The sequence below is a fragment of the Marmota flaviventris genome, chromosome 11 (assembly GCF_047511675.1).
Source record: "Marmota flaviventris isolate mMarFla1 chromosome 11, mMarFla1.hap1, whole genome shotgun sequence".
Lineage (NCBI taxonomy): Eukaryota > Metazoa > Chordata > Mammalia > Rodentia > Sciuridae > Marmota > Marmota flaviventris.
The window spans coordinates 62,767,591-62,789,567 of NC_092508.1; the positions used below are offsets into that span (position 1 = coordinate 62,767,591).

Here is a 21,977-nt window from a genome sequence, read left to right on the forward strand (position 1 = left end):
ACAGTGCAGAGGTCTTCTTCTCTAAAGCCTGAGTTTGTACCCTGTAGACAGAGAATGGGAGAACTGGACCAAAATATCCCGATCTTTTTACACCTCCAAAGACAGGAACAAAACCAGGCACAAGAGAGGACCTACTGTGTGCTGCCAGTGATCGCAAAGCACAGAAAAGACACAACAAATCTATATTGACAGGAAGCAGATGAGTGGTTGTTTGGAGCTACAAATAGACCCTGGGAATTTTCAGTGTGATGAAAATGTCTGTTTGGGCTTTGGTTTGTTACACGGTACAAATGTGTCAAAATTGACCAAACCAAATGCTTCAGATTGGTGCTTAGTACTGTCTGTAAATTAATCCTCAATAGAGTTGTGTTTGTGTATGTGTGTGTATTTTCTTTAAGGATGCCAGGCACAATGTGGGGGGAGTCTCCCAGTGGTCCCTCAGAGCAACTGGAGAGCAAGGCAAGAGACCTGGAGGGTTGGCCTCAGAGAGGCTGAGTCTGGAGGCACCCTTCCTCCTGTGTTTCTTGTGTGACCTTGGCAGAATCACTTTCCTCTGACCCTCACTCAACTGATAGTTTAAAATAAAAACACGTTGGGATATCTGTGCAAGTAAGTACCTAAAACAGATTTTGGTATACAAAAGTTCAATTGATGACTATTAGTAAATATACTCATGCTGGTTAATAGAACATTCTGGACATGCTAACTCTTTGGTGGTACTATGCTGGATGCTGGGGTTGCAGCACAATAAGACACACACTCCTCTACCTCTTATTCCTGAGGAGGAATTATTCTCATTAAAGAATTAGAATCAGAGACAAAAATGAACATTTACAGAGCTTTTGCTCCTAGTCAGGTACTCTGCTCAGTATACCTGTATTATCTCATTTACTCCTTAAGACTGTAAGAGATAGACATTATTTCTATTTTAAAGTGACACTGAGAGGAAGATAAATTGTCCTGGGCCACTAGTCTGATAAGTGGTAGAGCTAGAATTTAAACCAGAGCAGTATAGGCAGAAGCCTATCTGTACCCAACCATTGTACTGTACTGGCTCCTTTGCAGTTTACCAGAATGCTATCCTAAATATAAAAACAAAGCTAAAAGCTAGAGCTATTTCAAAGCTGTCATTTGCAATTACAGGTGACATCTAGTCAGGTGATATCTAAGGAATGGGAATTTAGGCTCCAGAAGCCTTCTTTGTTTCTGTTCATTTTCTCTCTTTCATTATGGTAAGTAGCTTTTGAAATAGCACTGATGGTTTAGGGGTCACATCTGTATGCATTAGTCAAGAATCTCTGCAGCCAATTATCACTAATGGACCACTTTCAGAATACCTGGATCTTCAGTCCTCCAAAAGAAGAAATCTGCTTCATTCTGAGAAGAATGTGAACCAACAACTTTTTGCACCCAAGGTTCAAGCCAGCTTTTCACACTTGTTATTGCAATTAATATGCATATGATGTACACACACACATACACACGCGCACACACACACGCACATTCACACGTACACAATGGGACACATATACTCCATCACACTCCATCTAATAGAGGAGAAATCAAGACACAAAGAGGCTGAGTTACTTGTCAAAGGCCAAAGGGTAGAGATAACACAGAATTCACATTTTCCCAAGATCTCCTGATTTAACTACATTACTATCACCAAGCCAGTTACAAGTATGCGCTTTGGAGTCACAGGCCTAGTTGCTATGCAACTCTGCAACTCATTACCCATGTGATTGGGAGTTTCTTAAATTCTCCAAGCCTCAAGTCCTCTTCTGAAAAGATGGATGATAATAAGAGCTCTCAGGTTGTTGTGAGGACTAAATGAGAGCATCTGCCAAGCACTTAACAGTGTACAGCACAGAGTAAGTGCCCTCACACCAGAAGCCGTAGTTGACGGCGTGGGCCTGCCACATTGAGAGGAAGCTGGGGACACTGTGTATTCTTTTTAAGAATGATTTTGCCTTACCTCTGCCATCATACTTACTTTTTCTTTGTGTTCTGTAATGCTTTACTCAGCTTGATTGCCAGCTTCTGGAGCCCTTTGGCGTAGCTCATCTCTAGGTTAGCCCTGTTAGCAAAGGGATAGTTGTTAAATAGCATGTACTGGTTGGAAGCCAGCCCCCCCGCCCCCCTCACACACACAGGCTCAATGATTACATAAAGAAGAGATGACTTCCTATAAGGACCCTCTTGTCTTTAGACAAACCCTTCAGGTTATGGAAAAGGATACCATAAAGGAAGAGCATTTTATTTAACCTTCTTTCACAGCAGTGTTATGAATTGAACTGTGTCTCCCCCCAAAATATTGGGTTTGCAAGTGAAGATCAAGAGAATTTAAGAAACTCTCAATCACATGGGTAATGAGTTGCAGAGTTGCACAGCAACTAGGCCTGAGACTTCGAAGTTCATACTTGTAACTGGCTTGGTGATAGAACCCCAGTGTCTGGGATTGTGATCTTATTTGGAAATGGGGGTCTTTGCAAATGAAGATCAAGATGAGGTCAACAGTGTGGGCCTCAACCCAATACAATGTGTCCTTATAAAAGGCAGAGATTTGGACACAGAGACAGATATGAACAAGGGGAGCATGACACATGAACATGAAGACAGAGATCCGGATGACGCATCTCCAAGGTAAGGAGTGCCAAAGATTGCCAGCACACCACCCGAAGCAGGAGACACCCATGAAACAGCTTCTCCCTCATAGTCCTCAGAAGGAACCAACCTACTAATACCTGGATCTCCAACTTCTAGTCTGCTGTTCAAGACATCCACCCAGTCTGTGGTAACTTGTTATAACAGCCCAAGAAAACTAACACAGCTGGTAAGGAACAGAAGTAGTACCAGGGCAGGTATGATGGCACACACCTGTAATCCCAGTGGCTGGGGAGGCTGAGGCAGCAAGATCACGAATTCAAAGCCAGCCTCAGCAATTTAGTGAGGTCCTAAGCAACTCAGTGAGACCCTATCTCTAAATAAAATACTAAAAAGGGATGGGGATATGGGGTTTAATCCCCAGTACCCCCAAAAAAGATTAAAAAAGAAGGAGTTTTAATCAGATTAGCTCTAGATTATAATAGCTGGAAATAGAATGATACCATATGATTGAACTCACAAAGCAGTAGCTTAAAAGGAATCCTCCTGTATCAGTCTCCCAAATAGCTGGGACTACAGGCATGCACCCATATCTAGCAGTATCATGCACCCATATCTTGGAAAGTTGTTGTGTGGCTGACATCAGATTTTTAGAAAAGAAAACTTCCACGACTTTCTCTGCAGGACAAGATTCAGCAAGAGGTCTGGATATGCCCTCCAAAGGTAACCTCCTTGGCTCTGTTGGATCACTCTTACCTTAAACTGATTGAACCATGGTCTATTTATCAGCCCAGCTATAGCTATGATGAAGGGATAGTCTTATTCACCTCACTTCTGACTACAGATAAAGGAAATGTAAGTTTGATCTATATTTCTTAATAGGGACCATAAGAGGTTTTGTTGCATCTTTTCCAGTTTTTAGTTCTATTTTTTTTTAAATTATCAAATACCTTCAAAATTGTTTTGTACTTAATTTCATCTGGGAAAAACCCAGAACTCTTTAGTAACACTATCTTAATAACTATACATTTTCACACAAATTGAACTTAGTGTTGTAAACCAAGCAAAGACTGGCAGTTCTTTTATAAATAGGATCCAGAGACCTTGGAGCATTGATCTATTATAATTTTTTAAATTCATTTCTCCTTGTTAGAACATCTCTACTTATTTTTACCACTTTTTTTTTTCTGGAAGAAAGACCATTATAGGATGTATATGAAAGCATAGGTGTAGAAAACACTCATTTGGTATCAGAACTTGCCCAGGTAGGAGCTGGAGTTGTGGCTTAGTGGTAAAGCACTTGCTTAGCATGTGAGGCACTGGGTTTGACCCTCAGCACCACATAAAAAATAAATAAAATAAAGGTATTTTGTCCATCTACAACTTTAAAAAGTTTTTTAAAAAATGAAGAGTTAAGGAAACTAATTTTTAAGTAATGAAGCTGGCAAATAAACATCTCATCGTATTTAGAAATAGATGTCTCTGCTGTAGGAATATCCTTCAATTAATGGAAAGAGCGAGAGAGAAAGAGTGCTAGTCAGTGAGGTGGTGTTGGGTTTTGTGAGGATTAAAATGTGATAATAACCCAAGCCTAGTAGGAGAACAGCGACTGGAACAATTGCTATTGACTTGGAAGGTCCCACATATTCTGATCCCCTCCCTTTATGATTTCCCCTCCCTCTTGACACCCCTTTCCTTGTTTTATTCCTGCTCAGTGGCCAGTTGCCACTCTGCCTCGGGGTCTTTGCACCCGCTGTGTCCTCTGCTGAGTACTCCTTCTACTGCATGGCCACATGGTATTTTGCTTCCTGTTATACCCTACAGGTCTGGTTCAAATGTTATCTCCTCAGAGGCTACCCTATCTAAAAGGAGATCCTTGTCATTATTTCCTTACATTTTTATTTATGCCCTAGCACTTATCACTATCTTACATCACATTATGATCTTTTGGTGTACTTCTGTGAACACCCATAAAATGTAAATAGCTCCACGAGACTTAAGAATTCTTTTGTTCATTGCCGACTCTCCAGACTAAGAACAGCACTTGGTGCATAATAGCTCCTCAGTATGTATGATGTGAATGAAGCAATGAATGAATTTCCCACCAGGTCTGGATTCTAATCCTTACTGTTCTCCACTACAAGTCTGTTCTTGCCTCACAACTTTCAAAAAACATCAAACTGACAAGCCAATTTATATGCATCAGAATAGTTGGAGCTGTGTTTAGCCCTAAGCAGAGTAAACTGCTTCCTAGCACATAAACCCATTCCTAGTCCCTTGTCACTAAAGGGCTTTTTAGTACTAGCATTCTATTCTTGCTTTCATTTCCATTCATAAAGCATTATGATGAATTTATAGTGTTCAGCTCAGAGTGCTGGGCCCAAAACAAATTCTGAGCAAATATTAATCTTTCTGATTATTATTATGTACCCAAAGGGGTCTGTAAATATTCAGAGCACCCCAAGTCTATGGAAGTATACAGTGCAGGGGGAGGAATCTGTGTTTTTTTTTTGTCCATTGTCTCCGCCACAGAAAGTCCCAGAGAGTTCCTAAGGGCAGGTGACCTGTCAGGCACAGCCTCTTCCTCATCATAATTCAGTTTCACTTGCTGGATGTTTTTCCAGGCTGTACAAAGTGTCCCGGAGGCTTCCAGGAATAAAAAGGACAACCACCAAAAAGAAGTGTTGCTTCCCTTTATATTGTTAATTGGATTTGCTTAGGAAAAAGAAAAGAGTTGGGCTTTGTCAGCAGGAAAGGGAGAGGGTCCTTGCTTGTTCAGGGGTGAGCTGGCACTTTTTTGAGTCTGGCCATCGTCCTACTGAACACTGTGGTATCTCCACTGGCTTTCCCAATCTAGGGAGGTTCAATGGCTGCCCAGCATTTCTTGGGTGGGAAGGTTTCTCTTCACGTTCAAGTATCTCAGGCCTCTGTGGCAGGGCAGGCGTGTGGGTATGCAGATGGAAGTTTCCTGCTGATGCTTGACCTTGCTATCTGCACAGGGACTAACAACATCCGGCCTCTACTGAGCACTTAAAACGTGCCGGGCACCATTCTAAGTGTCTAAGGTGTATTTCCTCATTTCATCCACCGTAACCCCACAAGGTCGGCACAGTTCCTTTACTCACTTCATGGAGGGAATGCTGGGACCTGGAGTTAACTCCATCACTTGCCTGAGGACACACATGAAGGAGGTGACAGACCTGGGATTCTAACCTGGGCCCTCTGACTGGGTATCTTTGAGTAACCACTCCATTCTCCACCTATGGCTGTGGGGAAGAGGCCGCAGGGGGAGAACCAAGGGGGGAGTCAAACAAAAGCACTTTTTAAAATGGACTCAGTGCTTTTAATTGCAGTGTTCTGAAGCTCCACAGCTCCTGGTGGCTTAGCAGCTAGAGATCCACCTCACAGCTGCCTGGGTACAGACCGACATGTTTCCAGGACCTCTACTGAAGGCATCTGTGCAATTGGAAGGCATTTTGGGGGTGGAAAGTGGCATTGTTGAGTGTCTGGTATAGTGGAAAAGGAGGGGACTCCGACAATAAATGTCATCAACCTAACCCTTTGAGGCTGGCCTGAGTTAGACCCACCTCTCTGAACAGCACAGTTGTGTCCCTAGACTTTCAACTTTCCACTTATTGGTGACCCCAAGGGTTTTAGAATCAGCATTCAAATTAGCCAAGTAGAGTGGCTGTAACCCTCTATGCTTGCATTTTAAGCCCTAGTGACCATTTGTGGAAACTCAGCGGACAACTCCACTCTCTAAGTCAGAAGGTATTGAGATAAAGCGTGACGAGTAGGGTGGGTCATTGTCTTGCAGGCTTTTGGCTCTTAATGCCTTTTACCTTAACAGATTCTAATGGTTCAATTCTAATCCAGAGAAAATCACTTTTATAAGAACTGGCAGGTGAGGAGAGAGCTATCATTTTTGTAGTCAGAAGGTTTGTCAGGGGGCAACCACTGCTATGCAGCTCTTCTGTGCCATGGTCTAGGGAAGCCACACATGCATGCTTTTAGGGTACCTGATAAACAGAAATAAATGCCTTTGGTGCTTTCCTGAGACAGAGGCAGCAACACACACCTACTCCGAGATTGGTTTCTTCCTAGTCCCTTGATGGAGCTGCTTTATTGTGGTTACCACAGTCATAGGGAGTCCAGGGAGCAGAGCTCACCTCGAACAAGACATGGAATATTTTTTTCCCTCACAAAAATAATCAGGAACAAGCTTGGATGTGTCTTGTGCTTACTTGTCTAGTTCTTTCTCATTTCTTTTCTTCCACTTTACATCCACCATTTCTAATTTGAGTGAAGATGTCATTGGTAATTGTCTTGGCACATGTAAAATTGATGATGTGTGGCCTTTTGATGGGTAATACTAGCTCAAAATACTCAAGTGAGTTTTGAAGATTCTTAACCAGGGAAATGACATACACTGGTTTTTAATCCACTTATATTCTAATTTCTTCTCAGCATGCAAGGCAGGTCAATATATTTTCATTAGTAGTTAATAAAGACAAACCAATAAATAAGACAAAACAATAAAGTCAAAGGCCAATATTTGACTTAGATTTTTAAAACAATTCTCCTTTTGAAAGAAAGAAGCCATGGAAAATATGTGGTTTTAGATTCAATATTTTAGATACAGCACAAAGTAAACTGTAAGAATAATATAAGTGACTCATAATCAATCTTAGAGGATCTTACTTTAATTGTAAAAAGTGGTTTAAAAGAAACACCATAATTATGCCCTGTATCTGTGAGGAACTAATTAAAATTGAGCTCAGACCTTCTCGTACTTCTAAAAAGCAGGTGGAATAAGTGGAATATCATTAAACTAAAAAGCTTCTGCCCAGCAAAGAAAATGATTAAAAGTACGAGACAAGAACCTTCAGAATGGGAGAAAATCTTGGCCAGCTATTCTAGTGTTAGGGGATTAATATCCAAAATATGAAAAGAACTCAAAAAACTTAACACCAAAAAAACAAAACCCACAAATAACCCAATCAACAAATGTACAAAAGAACTAAACAGACCTTCTCAAAAGAAGAAACACAAATGGCCAATACATACATGAAAAAATATTCAACATCTCTAGCAATCAGGGATATGCAAATTAAAACTACACCAAAATTTCATCTCATTCCAGTGAGAATGGCAATGATCAATACTAAGAAAAATAATAAATGCTGGTGAGGTTGTTGGGGGAAGGTACACTTGTTCATTGTTGGTGAGGTTGCAGACTAGTATAACTACGCTGGAAAGCAGTTTGGAGACTCCTTACAAAACTAGGGATAGAACATTCATATGACCTAACTCATTAGTACATTTGCAAAAGACCTAAAATTGGCATTCTACAGTGATATATAGCCACATCAGTGTTTATAGCAACAATTCACAATAGCTAAATTATGGGATCAACCCAGATACTTGTCAATAGGTAAATGGATTAAGAAATTGTGGCATATATATATAAAATAGAATTCTACTCAGCCATTAAAAAGAATAAAATTATGGAATTTGCTAGTATATGGATGGAAATGGAGAATATCATGTTAAGTGAAAGAAGGAACGCAAAGGTCAAATGTCTTCTCTCATATGCAGAAGCTAGAGTAAAATAAAGGAAGGGGGAGAGAAGAATAGGATAACAATCAAATATAAATTAATAGATGAACAAAAGGAAGTCTAGTAGAATAGAGGAAGGAGAATGGGAAAGGGGAGAGAGCACAGGAGGGCAAGGGGGAGGAAAAAGGGGGGATCATGAACTAAATTGATTTGCATGCTTTTATGAGTTTATTAGGATGAACTCAACCAGTAGGTATAATTATAAAGCCCTAATAATTAACAAAAAAGCAAGTGAAAGAGCCCTTCCTTCTTTATGAATTAAGGAGGAATTTTAGAAATCTCAAATTCTTCCGTTGTGATATCACCCCAGCTTTCTTTGTACCAGCAACAGCTTCTGATTTGGGGCTGGGTATGCTGATGTTTTCCATTTAAGCTTTATCAGCTATAGGAATATACCACAGTGAATCTTACCATCGTGTATACTGCAAGAAATTAATTAAAAAATAATCATGGGTAAATTGGTAGAAAGAGCAGTAGAGTAGAAGGAAGGGAGCAAGGGGTGGGAGGAAGGGAGAGGAAGGGGAGGTACCGAATAAGAGCAAGATAGGTTCCATGCTTGTATAATTATGTCAAAATGAATTCTACTGTCTTGTATAACTAAAAAGAACCAATAAAAACAAGATAGTCACAAGCTCATCTTATAAATAGATTATTGAAAAGTTACCAGAGGCTGTTGGTGAGATGGGGAACACAGAGCGGTGAGGGTGTGAGTGAGGCCAGTGGGTGCACAGTTCAAGAAGACAGAACTAAGTGCTGGTGTGCTATCACACAGTGTGGTGAGTAAGTTGACAATGACATATTCTGTATTCCAAAATAGCTAGAAGAGAGGTTCTTAAAAGAAATGATAAATGTATGAGGTGGTGAATATGCTAATGACTCTGATTTGATCATCACATACTGTATACATATATATCAAATCATCCCTTTGCATCCATAAATATGTACGATTATTATGTGTAATTAAAAAAATTAACAAATAGGGCTGGGGGGAGGTGTAGCTCAGTGGTAGAGTGCTTGCCTGCCATGCACAAGGCCCTGCGTTCAATCACTAGGACCACAAAAATAATTAACAATAAAGTAATTAAAGTTAGTGATTGGCAATTGAAATAAAATTTAAGCTCTGTGATTCAAGTGGCTGAGTTCTCTGGCTAGCCATTTTATCATTACTAACTGCCTTGATTCTGGTTCCTGAGAATAATATAAGAAGGTGAAATGGGAAGATGAGCTGCGATGGCACCCTTCTTGGATGTCCAGGCTGAGAGTCTCATCAAGTCCCTACCGGCTCTCTCTGACCCAGGGAACACATAAGAACTTCCAGTCCTATACATCTGTTCATTCCCAAGCTGAGTGTTTCTGTGTGTATGGGGCAGGAAGGAAGTCTTGTGGTGGGGTGGGGGGAGTCAGGTCAAGTGGACAGGACAGGCACTTTTCAAAGCTTTTTATTAGCAAAACAAAATATGATGCTGAACAGGAGCATATCCTATAACTGCTGGCAAAGCTGCTGTAGAGTAGTTGGGAGAGGGACTGAGGAAGGAGCAGAGTCTGCCCACCTAGCCTCCTCCTCGCCCCCCCAAAATAGGTGCTGAGGGCTCCTCACAGATCCTTTGAGCCACAGGGCTTTAAAGCCCCTGGGCTTGATGACCACTGAGGTCCCTGCTCCTGGAGGACCCTATGACTCTGTGAAGCACACTGGTACAAGACCCCCCGATCATGTTGGAACCCCCATAGCAGTGCCTGAAACCGCCTGCCCACTTGGAAGAGGCCTGTGCACTGAGCCTGGGTTAGGCTGGGTAAGGAGCCTAATGCCTCACCTTTGCCATGACCTAATCTATAAAACAGGAATGGATAAGAGTATGTATATGCCACTTTGGGTAGTGAGGACTAAAGTAAAGAGATCAAGTACAAGACACTTCAAATACAGTGCCAGGTCTGTGAGTGTTCTCTTCCATTTCATTTTTTTTCTAACTTTTGTTCAAAATAATAGGCTACGTACAGTATGATGTCAGTAAATGGCTCTGACTTAACCATTTATTGCTCCTAAGAAGTGGCCTAACTTTAACTTCTTGAAAGTTATGAGTGACTAAAGGTACAGAGCAGCTCAGACATTAACACATTCTTTCACTCAGCAAACATCTACTGAACATCCATGCTGTGCCAGGACCCTGCTAGTCACATGGGACACAAAGATCCTCAAGGAGTTCAGCTTCCAAGGGGAGAGGAAGAGAAGGGAACAAAGAATAAGAGTGTAGGACAGTTAAAGATAGAGCAGAGGTAAATGCTCACTGTGCACATAGAAATAGGGGACACTTTTTCAGACTAGGAACTAGAGTCAAGGCCTTCCACGGTGGGACAACTGGGTCATGAAGAATGGAGTCAGCCAATAAAGGTGAAGATGTATGGATCAGGCGGGTGACAGAGCCTGTGCTAATATAGGCACCTGCCTGTGGTGTCAGTGGAGGGACTCAGAGTGGGGAGGAGGAGATCGCAGGTAGTTCAGGGAGGAGGAGGGGATTGGGGATCATGGGGAGATGGGGAGAGACACGATAAAAGGCAGAGCTCAAATCTCACATGTCCTTTGTAAAATGCCATGAGAGCTGAATTTTATCCTGAAAGTCATGGGAGTCTTTGAAGGGTCTTAAACAGGGTCCTGGTCACAGAGTAGAAGATACATAGAGACAGGGATAGGGTACCAGTCAGCCAGCCCACAAATTGAGGGAACTCTGCCTGGATTAGGAAAAGAAAAAGCCCTCTGATGGCACAGAGTAGGGTGAGAGTGAATTCCATTTTTGCCTCCGCTTATTGTGCTCAGGTGCTTTGTGTAGCATACAAACCACACAGCTGCAGGACAGTAACTCTGTCCTGCAGTCATAAGACTGGCTTGCAAGAATTTTTCCAGAACAATGGAGAAAGCCATAAAATCCAAAGAAAACTATAGATGTAAAGGAGGTTCAGAAGAGAGAAATACGAAATCATGGTCATGAATTAAGACAGAAGGAATCATGGGAAGGTGTGGCCCCTGGGGGCTGGGCTTGACTGAGTAGGCTGTGGTCCTAGTAATCATGGTAAAATATCTAAAAGGAATGCCTCCTTTGGAGAAAAATTTATGAACTCTATTTGGTTAGGTTAACTTTGAGGTTCCATGACACACTGAGGAGAAAGGGAGCATTCCATCTAATGTTGAAGGTATGTCTTGAAGTCCATCCAGACATGTTGCCTAGCAATGTACATTTGGAAGTTATCCATATGTAAGGGAGCTGAGGCTGTGGGAATTAGAGCACCCAGGACAATGAGTTGGGTAGAAAAGGTGAGATTTATTAAAGAAGTTATTTGGGCTTTTAAATGTCTTTGGCAACAGGATCTGCAATGGTTTGTGGATAGAATAAATGGCCAAGTACACCCCCTTATTTTTTCTTTTTTCTAATGTCCACAGCAATGGTTCTTGCCATTTGGAAATCTGATCTTCAGCTTCCTTTCAGAGGAACAATTGATTTTCCCATCAAAGCCTGTTTAAACATTAGCTATGAGGGTTAAGGGAGCCAAACATAGTTTCTGGGAATGTCTTTGTCTCCTTAAATCTGATCTGTAATTGTATTACAGTGAACTCTTAAGGACCTTGGCATTAGGCACTGTAGAAGCTGTTGTGTGTCTCTGGCCAAATCTGAGTTTGCTACTGCAAAACAGAAGGGAAACCCAAGTAATTTCTTGGATAAAAGAAGCTAAGCATAACCGGGAATAGCAGAATAGCCAAGAAAAATGGGGTTTCAATAACAATTGCACTTTTCTATCACCTTTAGTTAGAATGAATGCCAGAAGGTAGCTGAGTGTGGAGAGAAAACAGTGTCTGCACTTCCAACTCCAATGTGATGCTGCCTCTCACTTCTCCATCCTAATACTGAACTCTGCCCACCAGAACCACATTCAACAGACTCGGAGGTAAAGGGTTCGGAAATGTAAATCTCCAAGGACAATAAAGATCTTGTTCTAATAATGTCTGAATAGTAATAATAAAATACAATCCCTTACTAATCTTTTACATAATTATTCATTCATCTACAAATACTTACTAAATGCATTTTCTGTGCAAAAAAGCTCCAATGGGCTACTTCCTAATGTCTTCCAATATGCTGGCTAGTGGATTTGCTGTCATGATTTTCTCTCATGTCTAAGAGAACTATTTTACTTGTCTTATGGTGTTTCCCATTACTTGTCCCCAAATCCTAAGAAACAGGATAGCTTCTTTCAAAGACTATTGGCTTTCTGTGTATTTATCTAATGTAAGGGAAATGTATCATTGACTTATTTGTAATACACCCACACACCTAACAGGAAGTAAACCCGGGGCTTGTTTCTTGACAGCTGGAAGGAACTCACCTTTTATCTTATTTATGACTAAGGAAGCCATTTCTGAATCGCAGAATGGGGAGTAAAGGTGAATGTAATACCTGCTATGCTATGACCGGTCAACCTTGTTGTTGACTAAGTTATTATGTGGGGTTAGTTTAAGTACAGTAGGCAGAGGGAGTCACCAGAATCACACCACTTCTGTTGGAGAGAAATGATCTAATCCTGGGAGATGAAGTGGACTCTGTCCCCTCAACTGACATGGAGGAATACGGTCTAAAAATATACAGTGTGCCACATGTCCACAAATTAATGGTGTTTGAGCTCATTAGAAAAGAGTTCTCCAAAAGTACCATCTTCTTCCATGTGGACAAGCATCCCTCAGGTTAACCATGTAATCAACAGCTGAGCAAGGAGAAGAAACTCGACAGCTCAGGTCCAGGGGATACTGAAAATGTACATTTATCGGGAATCTGTAGAGAGCACTTCAAAAGTGGCATCTCGGTTGAGGGTAAATGATTCAGCTGTACCAAGTTAGTGTCACAAAAGGTTTAGGAAAGCATCAATTGCAAAAAAAATCTAGCAGCCAGCATATTTGTCCCTTGCCTCTGTCCTCACAGCTCTCTCTGAGGTTTTGGACTCTTGGATACCAAATAATAAAAATCAGATGATGGCAACCCAGGTCACAGGAACAGCTAATCTGCTTTCAGATTCTCTCTGATCTGCAGGAGGCAGATGCTGTCTAACCTAAGTAATGAGTTGAATTTATAGAAGAGTTAACTGGTCTTGTTTTAAATAATTTCCTTTGAGACTGATAAAAATGTTTTCTTATAAAAGAAATACCTTCCCAGATGGGTTCTCCCCTCTTCCCTTTCAGGGACCAAAGTAGTTGGACTGTTAGGATGGAAATAATCCCATATTTTAAAACCTTTTTCCTTCTGTTTCCATTTGACAAGCCTGATTTTTCTTTAATAAAAGCCCATTTGAGTGCTTGAAGTCTTTCTTTGGCCTCATTCTTTGGTTCTGATAGAGTGCATGTTCTTTTTTGGTCTTGACCCACTAATACAGAAAGTAATTAACCCACAGCTTCTTTATCTTTTGGTACATATACAATATTTTAAGATTGAAAAAGTTTACCTTAAAAAATAAGCAATCTCTTCTAAAAGATCTCTTTAGAATTGCTTATTATAGAACTGCCTATAGGTGGGGAAAAGGCCTGAAAACCACTTATGAGCCAACTTAGTCCCTGGGTTCTCAGCGTTAAGCAGTGACCCTTTGTTACTTTTTTGACTTAGTTCAATGTGTTCTCTTCAGCACAGTGAACAGCTCGCTACTTGATCATGCCTAGTATTAAGAGAAAATGGTACTGAAAATGATGACTTTCATCCCTCCATCCATTCATTCATCTGATAATTTACCAAAGAAATCAGAGACAGGCTCCAAGAATTCATCTTACAAAAACGGTGAGACACAGCTTTCGCCCTTTTAGGGGAGGCAAAGAATGCAATCTTATCATTGCTATCAGTGTGAAAAGTACAATATAGACATCAGACACAACAGTGGGCCCCTGAAGAGGTGATAAACTCAGTCTGAGGAATCCGAGGAGACTCGACTGAGCCTTCCTAACCAGAATTCCCTCCTGTTGTTCCTTGATTTTTATGGTGTCCAGTCAATAAATGCCCAGTTGAGGAGAATCATTCTTCAAACCAATCTCTCCAGTACCAAACTATCACACTGTGTTCTGGAAGAAAGCAGGACAGTAAACACTCTTCTGGTCCTATCTCTTGCTGCAACTACAGAGGAAGAACTGTTCATCCCAAATGTGCATTCTGTACCTTTGCTGAAGAACAGATGTGACCTGCTTGCAGAAATTCTCTCCATTTTGAGAAAACTCCTTTAGGCTCTTGTATACCTTATTATACTGAAAAAGAGAAAAGATGAACAGGAGGATGATGAGTTCTTCCAAAGACAGAGCACCCATAAATTCAGAATGCTAATGACAAGTGCCATGTAATTGATTGTGTAGCTAGAGGAATGAGTTCTTAAAGTAAAGATTAAATCTCCTCTCCTGGAGAACTTTTAAAAAACAAATTTTGTTTCTCTGTTTCTCCCCTAGGCCAAGTGCAAACAATTCATCAGTGGGGTACACTTGAGTTGGTTTCCTGTCACCCTCATTGTTTTCAAGAAGGTCAAAAATACATTCTGGAGGACACTACATGATCATTTTGTGCCCTCTCCCCCAAAACTCCAAAATATTCCTGAACTTACAAGCAAAGGATGCAAAAGATGAACAGCTAAAGTGAGGGTTGTTTTTTTTGTTGTTGTTGTTTTTGTTTTTGCTTTTTTTTTTTTTTTTTTTTTGGCTAAGATACAAAAATGTAAGTGAATAACTTTTTAATAAAATTTTGGCCTAGTTCCCTCTATGGCCCCTATATCTTATTTTACTTTAGTAATAAGAATGTTATAGTAATGATAAATAATTTTATTTGAACCAAACCCTTGTAAATTTGTAAGAAAACTTTCATAAATTCACTCCTATATGAATTAAGCCTGCAGACACAAGAATTTCAAATAAGGTTCTGCCATTTGTTTTTCAACTCCACAATGTGATTCTGAACATTGTATTTGTAAGTGCAGACATTGATGACAACACATTTGCGGTGCCCAAACAGAGAGGGTAAATATCAGTTGACCCTGCAGCTTATGTGACACAAAACAGGTGAATTAGATGATGGAATGCCTCTAACACACTCTCCTATACTCTCCACCCAGAGGTGCCATCGCAGATTGTGTTTTTCAGAATGATTTTATGTAAGAGGCTGCAATTCTGTGTGGATAGAGTGCTGTGCTGTGGCTCTTGGCTGATATAATGAGCCAGCCTCTTCCAGGGCTCACATGCCTGCAGCATTCAGATGAGCCCCATATTAAAAAGGGAAAGGGAAGGAAATTCACAGTTACTAAGATCCTTGTCAATGGCAGGCAGTCACATGCAGGATACCCTCAGGGCCCAGAAGCCTTGGCACAAATATATCTAGCATATGGACTAGCAGAGTATCAAACAGATGCTGCAGAGGAGGAAAGAACCCCCAAAATGACCTAATTTAAGTCTCTATATAGAGGTATGTAACAAACCAATACAGTCTTATAGATCCTAAGTCCTTTTATCTATATCTGCATCTATCTATCTATCTATCTATCTATCTATCTATTAACTATAACTTTCCCCAAAATTTAATACAGAAAGCTATGATAATATTTAGAAGATACACGGTACAGGTTGAGCATCCAATTCAGAAAATCTGAAACCCAAAATACTTTAAAAATCCAAACTTTTGGAGTTCTAACCCAATGCCACAAATGGAAAATTCCACAGGTGACCTCATGTGACAGGTTGTAGTCAAAACACAGAGGCAGTAAAATTACTGAATAAAGTTACCTTTAGATTATATGTATGAGGTGTGTATGAAATATAAAAGAATTTCCTGTATAGACTTGGGTCTCCTCCCCAAGATTCTCTTATTATGCATATGCAAATATTCCAAAATCTGAAAAAAAAAACTAAAACACTCTGGTCTGGAGCATTTTGGATAAGAAATACTCCACCTAGAGTAGCAAATAGCTCCATTGAAACAAAGACAGTGGTGAGGGTAGAAAAACGTGTATAGGGAATTTGTTAGCCTCAGGCAGGGATTGCAATCTCATGCACCTGCAGGATCCAGTTAGGCACCTGAATGCCTGCGGGCCAGGGCAGGGCCCAAGAGCTGCAGCCACAACTATCTGAACAGCTCTGGGCCATAACTGTCCTAAGGAAATGAGAACTAGGATAGCCAGATCTGTCAGTATGTTCAAAAAAAACTGAAGTCCAGTTTCATCTGAAATGAGATTTAAAAAAAAGTTGCAACAAACAATTCACAAATGTAAAAACTATCTGCAGTGCAAGCAAAACATATGTGTAATGGGGTTCTGATTTGTAGCTTCTGTCATGGAATGGGAATGGTTCTCCTCAGGGGATTATGAGAGAAAATCACAATTTGGTAACCAAACTTTCTGACTTTCATTTCCAATTAAACTAACCTGCCCTCTATGATTGACAAGATATTATGAAGGCTTTTTCCTCCCTTTCCAGATACACTGGGAAAGTACTTCCAGGTATATTGGGAAAGTTTTGGTGCTTTTTAAATTTTTGAGAATTCCACAAGAAAGAAAATCAGTCAAGATTTTGTTTACTCTTACATGACCTAAACCTTTTCACTAAATTCCTCCGTAAATCTTTATTTTCTTCCTGTAACATGTAAGATAATCCCACAAAACATGTTGAAGCCAGGAGAAGAGAGTATGTAAGTGTTCAGCAGGGTATATACTCCAGGATGAAGTCATTTCTCAGCCCCCTTCACTCAGAAGTATACAGATGTTGACTAAATGTGGTCCAAGAAGATGTGGGAGAAATGAGACCTAGGATAGCCAGATCTGTCAGTATGTTCAGCGAAGGACCTTTCTTCCTCTTTCCTGTTTCCTGGGCTTCAAAACAATGGGCCATGTCATAAAGTAGTGTTGAGATTGAACATCATGGGCTAAGATCATAGATCAGAAGAGAGAATGAGCCTGTGTCCCTGATGACTGTGGAGTCCAATGCACAAGCCCTTAACTCTCTACTTTGGGACTTATTTTCCTGTGTGAGAGAAATACAAGCTATTTTAAAAGTCATTCTTATTTAGGAGTTTTCTATTATGCGGCTTAACATAGCTATAATTCAGTCTTTTAGCTTTTGATTCTAAATTATGAAACATTTCTGTTTCATAAAATAAAAATGATGTAGAAAGTAGTGTTTCATATTATGTTTTCTGCTTAAGTTATAAAAATATTAACATTTTCCTTCTGCTTTCTCTTTGAGCAAGTATTTCTTATTTTTTAAAAATAATTTCTTTGGCTATTCTTGGGCATTTGTTATTCCATATAAACATTTACCTAATTACAATTTTAAAAAAGCCCATTGGGATCCTAATTGGAATTGTATTACATTTATATATCAATTAGGGAAATAGACTTTTTAAATAGTATTTTGACTTCCCAACCAAGAACATAGTCTTTCAATTTGTTCAAATCTTATTTCATGTTCAATAAACTTTAATGATTTTCTTTACAGACCCTGTGACTTTCTTATTTGATTTATTTAGAAATGCCTCCCAGTATTAGGCTGTATATTTTTATGGATCCTGCTGGCTTTTTCGTTTTTCTAGCCACAGCAAAGCAGAAGCAAAGGCCTAGAAAAGAAACCATGGAGCCATGGACAAGAGAGAGAGATGTGGATTTATGCTTATAGAGTAAGTTTTTCTGCTCTCAAATACTATATAAGACTGGGGCTGGGGCTGGGGTTTGGGGGAGGCACAGTGGGGAGATAGATTAGAGGGATGCAAGACCTTCAGAGGGGGAAAGGAAAAGAGCCCCCATCAGGAGAACTCAGAGTGGAAGGAATCCCAAGATAAAACAGCCTAAGAAAAGATCCACAGGTCCATGTCACCTAAGGACAGCTTTTCGTAACAGTCCTGGGGAGAGGATAGGGAGCCTTGGTCATCACTTGTGAGGATGGGGACATGTAGGGCAAACCTTGTCTATAACCAAAGAAAAAATGAATAAAGCATTTAAGAATCCTCTATGCTGTGGCTGCAGGGGCGCTGCCTTTCCCAAACATACCAAGCAAGCCGCCAGGCCATCCTAAATATTTATAAACCAGTTGCCTTCAGGGGTGGTGGGGTAGCCTGTGGCAAAGCAAAGAGTGGTCTGTATCCCCAAAGGCATTCACATTCAGTTTTCTAAAGTATGGGGTGCACAAACAAAGCTTGGTTTACCATTGGCCCTTGGGCTGCCAGGTATAGATTTTGAAGGATGATCTTTTATCATTTAATAGATCAGTACTTCCTAACTTTTTTTTACATCATGGCATATACAGAATTTTTTTTAATTGGAAAAGGTGGAAAATGGACAAGGTTGTTTTCAGCAGAGAAACCATCCATGGCTTCACCCTCTCAGCCATACTCTGCCAATTCAAAGAGCTGAGGGGATTACCTGAATTCTGGTGTACCCAGGTATACACAAGCCAGGAAGATTTTCAATACATTACGTTGTTGTTAACTTAGTCATCAGATAAGAAAGGGATGTCTTGTTTATAACAGCAATGGAGAGAATCTTTATCTTTGACCCTATGTGCAATGTGTGGGAAAGTCCCCAACAAACCCTGATCCAGATTGTGATAAAAGTGACATCATAACTAAAAGAGTTGTTAAGAACACTTTCATTTTCTCAGCAGAATTCCTTATTTAGAATGAACATTTTTGTACCTTTCATCATGTACCATCTACTCAGACTTGAAGCAGAAAATCTGGGCAATTATCTGCTTTGAGGGGATGAAAACTCTTGCTTTGACTTGGGCTCCCCTTCTCCTATCACTCTTTTCCATCCCACCCCTCTCTGAAGGCGTTCTATGAAGTACAGATGGGAAACCACTAGAGTCCACTTATTTATAGTCAGGGCCCAAAGAACTGAAGATAATCTCATTAGATAAGGACAGAACTGGGATTAGAAATGTGAATGAGCAAATCAATTAGAGAACCCATCGGAATCAAATATTTTTATAAATGACTAATCAGTATAATCAACTAAGTTTACTTAGAGTGCTGGTCCTGGTTATCAGCAGTACAGATGGCCTCTTAATGTCATCAACCAGCATGAGAAGGCTACTCCCATCAAGCTTCTGGACACCCAACCGCCTTTAAATATGCACTCCAGGAAAAAAAATCTAATATAAATTTTACATCTCCATATGAATTTATATTAACATGCTGCATCCATTAATTACTAGGAAAGAAATGTATGAGTTTTTTCCCCTGATAAAGGAATTTCAGGCTGGTGATAAAATATTAGGAACATTTCTAAGGCCCTAGAAGAATATCTTCCCATAGAAAACTGGTCTATATTGACATTTACTATTCAGTCATTAAGAAAAAGTTTCTGCCCAGCACTTGTGAGCAAATTGTGTTGCATAAATATTGCCATTACAAAAAAAAAAATGGCTTTCAAAAAAAATGGCTTTAATACAAACCCTTTATCTGTCTCTCCACAGGTTTTTTTTTCTTACCAAAATACATGAATAATGACTACAATCCTTTGCTTCCAATGCCACCAATTTTAGCTTTTCAGTACCATTTATTAATGATTAATTTAGGCAATCAGCACATGAATAATTAGATGGAGGACTTGTAAAAAATATGCAATGTCTATATGGAATTTGGCCTAGCTGTTTTTTCTAGCTTTCCACAGTTTGAATGATAAAGAAGGGCAAATTCAGTTATTCTAGACAACTATTTTTATTCTAGATGTTAGTATGGAAATATTTGCCGGTTGATAATGCTGATCTTTGGTATTAAAGAAACCGTGATATTCCACTTACATTTAATTAAATAAGCTTTTGCTGAATGCCTTTCCCATGCCAGGCACAAATGTGAATGCTGATTCATTGGGGGAAATATTTCAAAACACTACCCCTCTAATTTATTAGCCATCTGTGTGATATTTGGAATCCCTGTGGTTGGCTATCAAGAGCATGCGATATAATCCTCTTATTTTACAGATGACAAAACAGGGGCCTAAGAAATGTGAAACCATATGTTACTCATCTACTGTGGCATGCTGGGGATACCAGGGGCCACATGACAGCCATGCCAAACTCAACCTTTCTTCTCCATCTCTGGGGTGGATCGGAAGCCCTCAGGAGCATGGACCATGCACTAGCAGCTTCTGAGTTAGCTCCAGTGATCTAGGCTGAGCCACCAAGATGGGAAGCTCAGCTGGCATCTGAACCTGATCACCAACCTGAGGGACAGCCTGGTCCCAGGATAGAGGTTGCCTTGTGGAGACCAGAGTCTTGCTTTGACAGCCCTACCTGGAAACTATATAAGTGCATCTAAAGCAAGAAGCGGGCTACAGCTTGTTGTCTGGGGATAATTTGATCCTATTTCCTTGCACATGGATTTGAAGATGATTTCACTTGACATATTTTTAGGTTTAGAAGCTAAGCTCAGAGGATCAAGGCCCAGAGCCAATTCTTTTTCTTTTCAAAAGCAGAACTTTAAAAAATTTTCTTTAAATAAGTTCTAACACTCTCAAGATCAGTTAAAAGCCCTACTTCACATTTAGTCAATCTTTGTACTACCCTGGTGACAATAATTTCAAAATAAATGCTGACCTGGCTCTTTCAAGTTGATTCTGTGTGTGTGTATGTGTGTGTGTGTGTGGTGGTAGGGATTAAACCCAGGACCTTGTGCATGCAAGGCAAGCACTCTACCAACTGAGCTATATCCCCAGCCCCTTAGAATAATATTTTTAAATGCATAAAATAAAATAACAGGATGACAAAGAAAACTAAACTATATTGATTTATAAAAACATTTTTTAAGATTGTGATATGTGCACTTTTTTATTAGAATACTAAATTAACAAGTCTAAAGAATTACCAAATTTCCAAACAAGGCTGAGATACAGCTGCAACAACTGTAATGTTATAGAAAAATATCTGTGACTTTGGTTACACAGTCGCAGACCCTGGTAGTAGTTTTGAGGTTTGTTGCTTATATCTAGAATTGAAGGAAATTCAATCCTACATTTCAGTTAGAAAACAGTACAAATATAGATTTTTTTCCCATGTAAGACCATGTAGCCCACTGAGATCCATACAGGAATTCACTAGTGTAACCAAAGTTAAGAACTATAGCTAAGACAATGAATTGTGTTCGGTGTAACTCTAGGGTCTCATGGGATAGGGCATCTTGCAGGTGGTTAAACTTTTGGGTTCTTTTATAACTACGTGTTTCATGAATTGTCCATTTGTAGTCTGTTCCCTTATTTATTATGTTCCCAAACTGTGGCCTCATCTTCACAGAGCATTGTTCCCCAAGTACAAGCTGGAATTGTACCAGGAAATCAACTCGAACACTTGATGAAGATGAAACAATTGCAAATAAATAAATATGCTCTGCCTTTAGAGGGTTTAGAAACCTAGGCTGAAGGGATATCCGCCCCCTCTTGACTCCCGGATACTTTTGGTGGCAATGGGCCCACAGAGATGACCTTCAGAGTTGTGGATAAGGACAAGAGTCCTTGGCACAATGGCTCAGAATAGGGCAAAGAACTATTCAGGACCTCAGGGAGTGAAGTTTTAAATGGACACAAAGGCGAGGGATGTTTTGAGAGCTGCTTAAAAGAAAACATTTCTCCCAGGTCCTGACCTGAAGACCATCACCGCCCACCAAAATGAAGCCAGGGCTTCATTCAGTTCCTTTTTCTTTCTTTTCTTTAAAAAAAAAAAAACAAAAACAAAAACTTGATAGAGTGGAACCAACCTAGATGCCCTCCAGTAGATG

The 21,977-nt window shown here is 40.0% G+C and overlaps 1 protein-coding gene across 2 annotated transcripts in view; it reads right to left on the bottom strand.

Annotated features, from left to right (window-relative positions):
* Positions 1 to 21,977, bottom strand: part of Nostrin (nitric oxide synthase trafficking) — a 58,699-nt gene that overhangs the window by 32,927 nt on the left and 3,795 nt on the right. The window contains exons 3-4 of one of the 2 annotated variants that reach the window (XM_027946101.3): positions 14,400 to 14,485; positions 1,994 to 2,077 (exon numbers count right to left, since the gene is read on the bottom strand). In XM_027946101.3, the coding sequence (XP_027801902.1) occupies positions 1,994 to 2,077; positions 14,400 to 14,485 (170 nt within the window). The remainder of the gene's footprint in view (positions 1 to 1,993; positions 2,078 to 14,399; positions 14,486 to 21,977) is intronic. The other variant, XM_027946103.3, reaches the window with a different exon arrangement.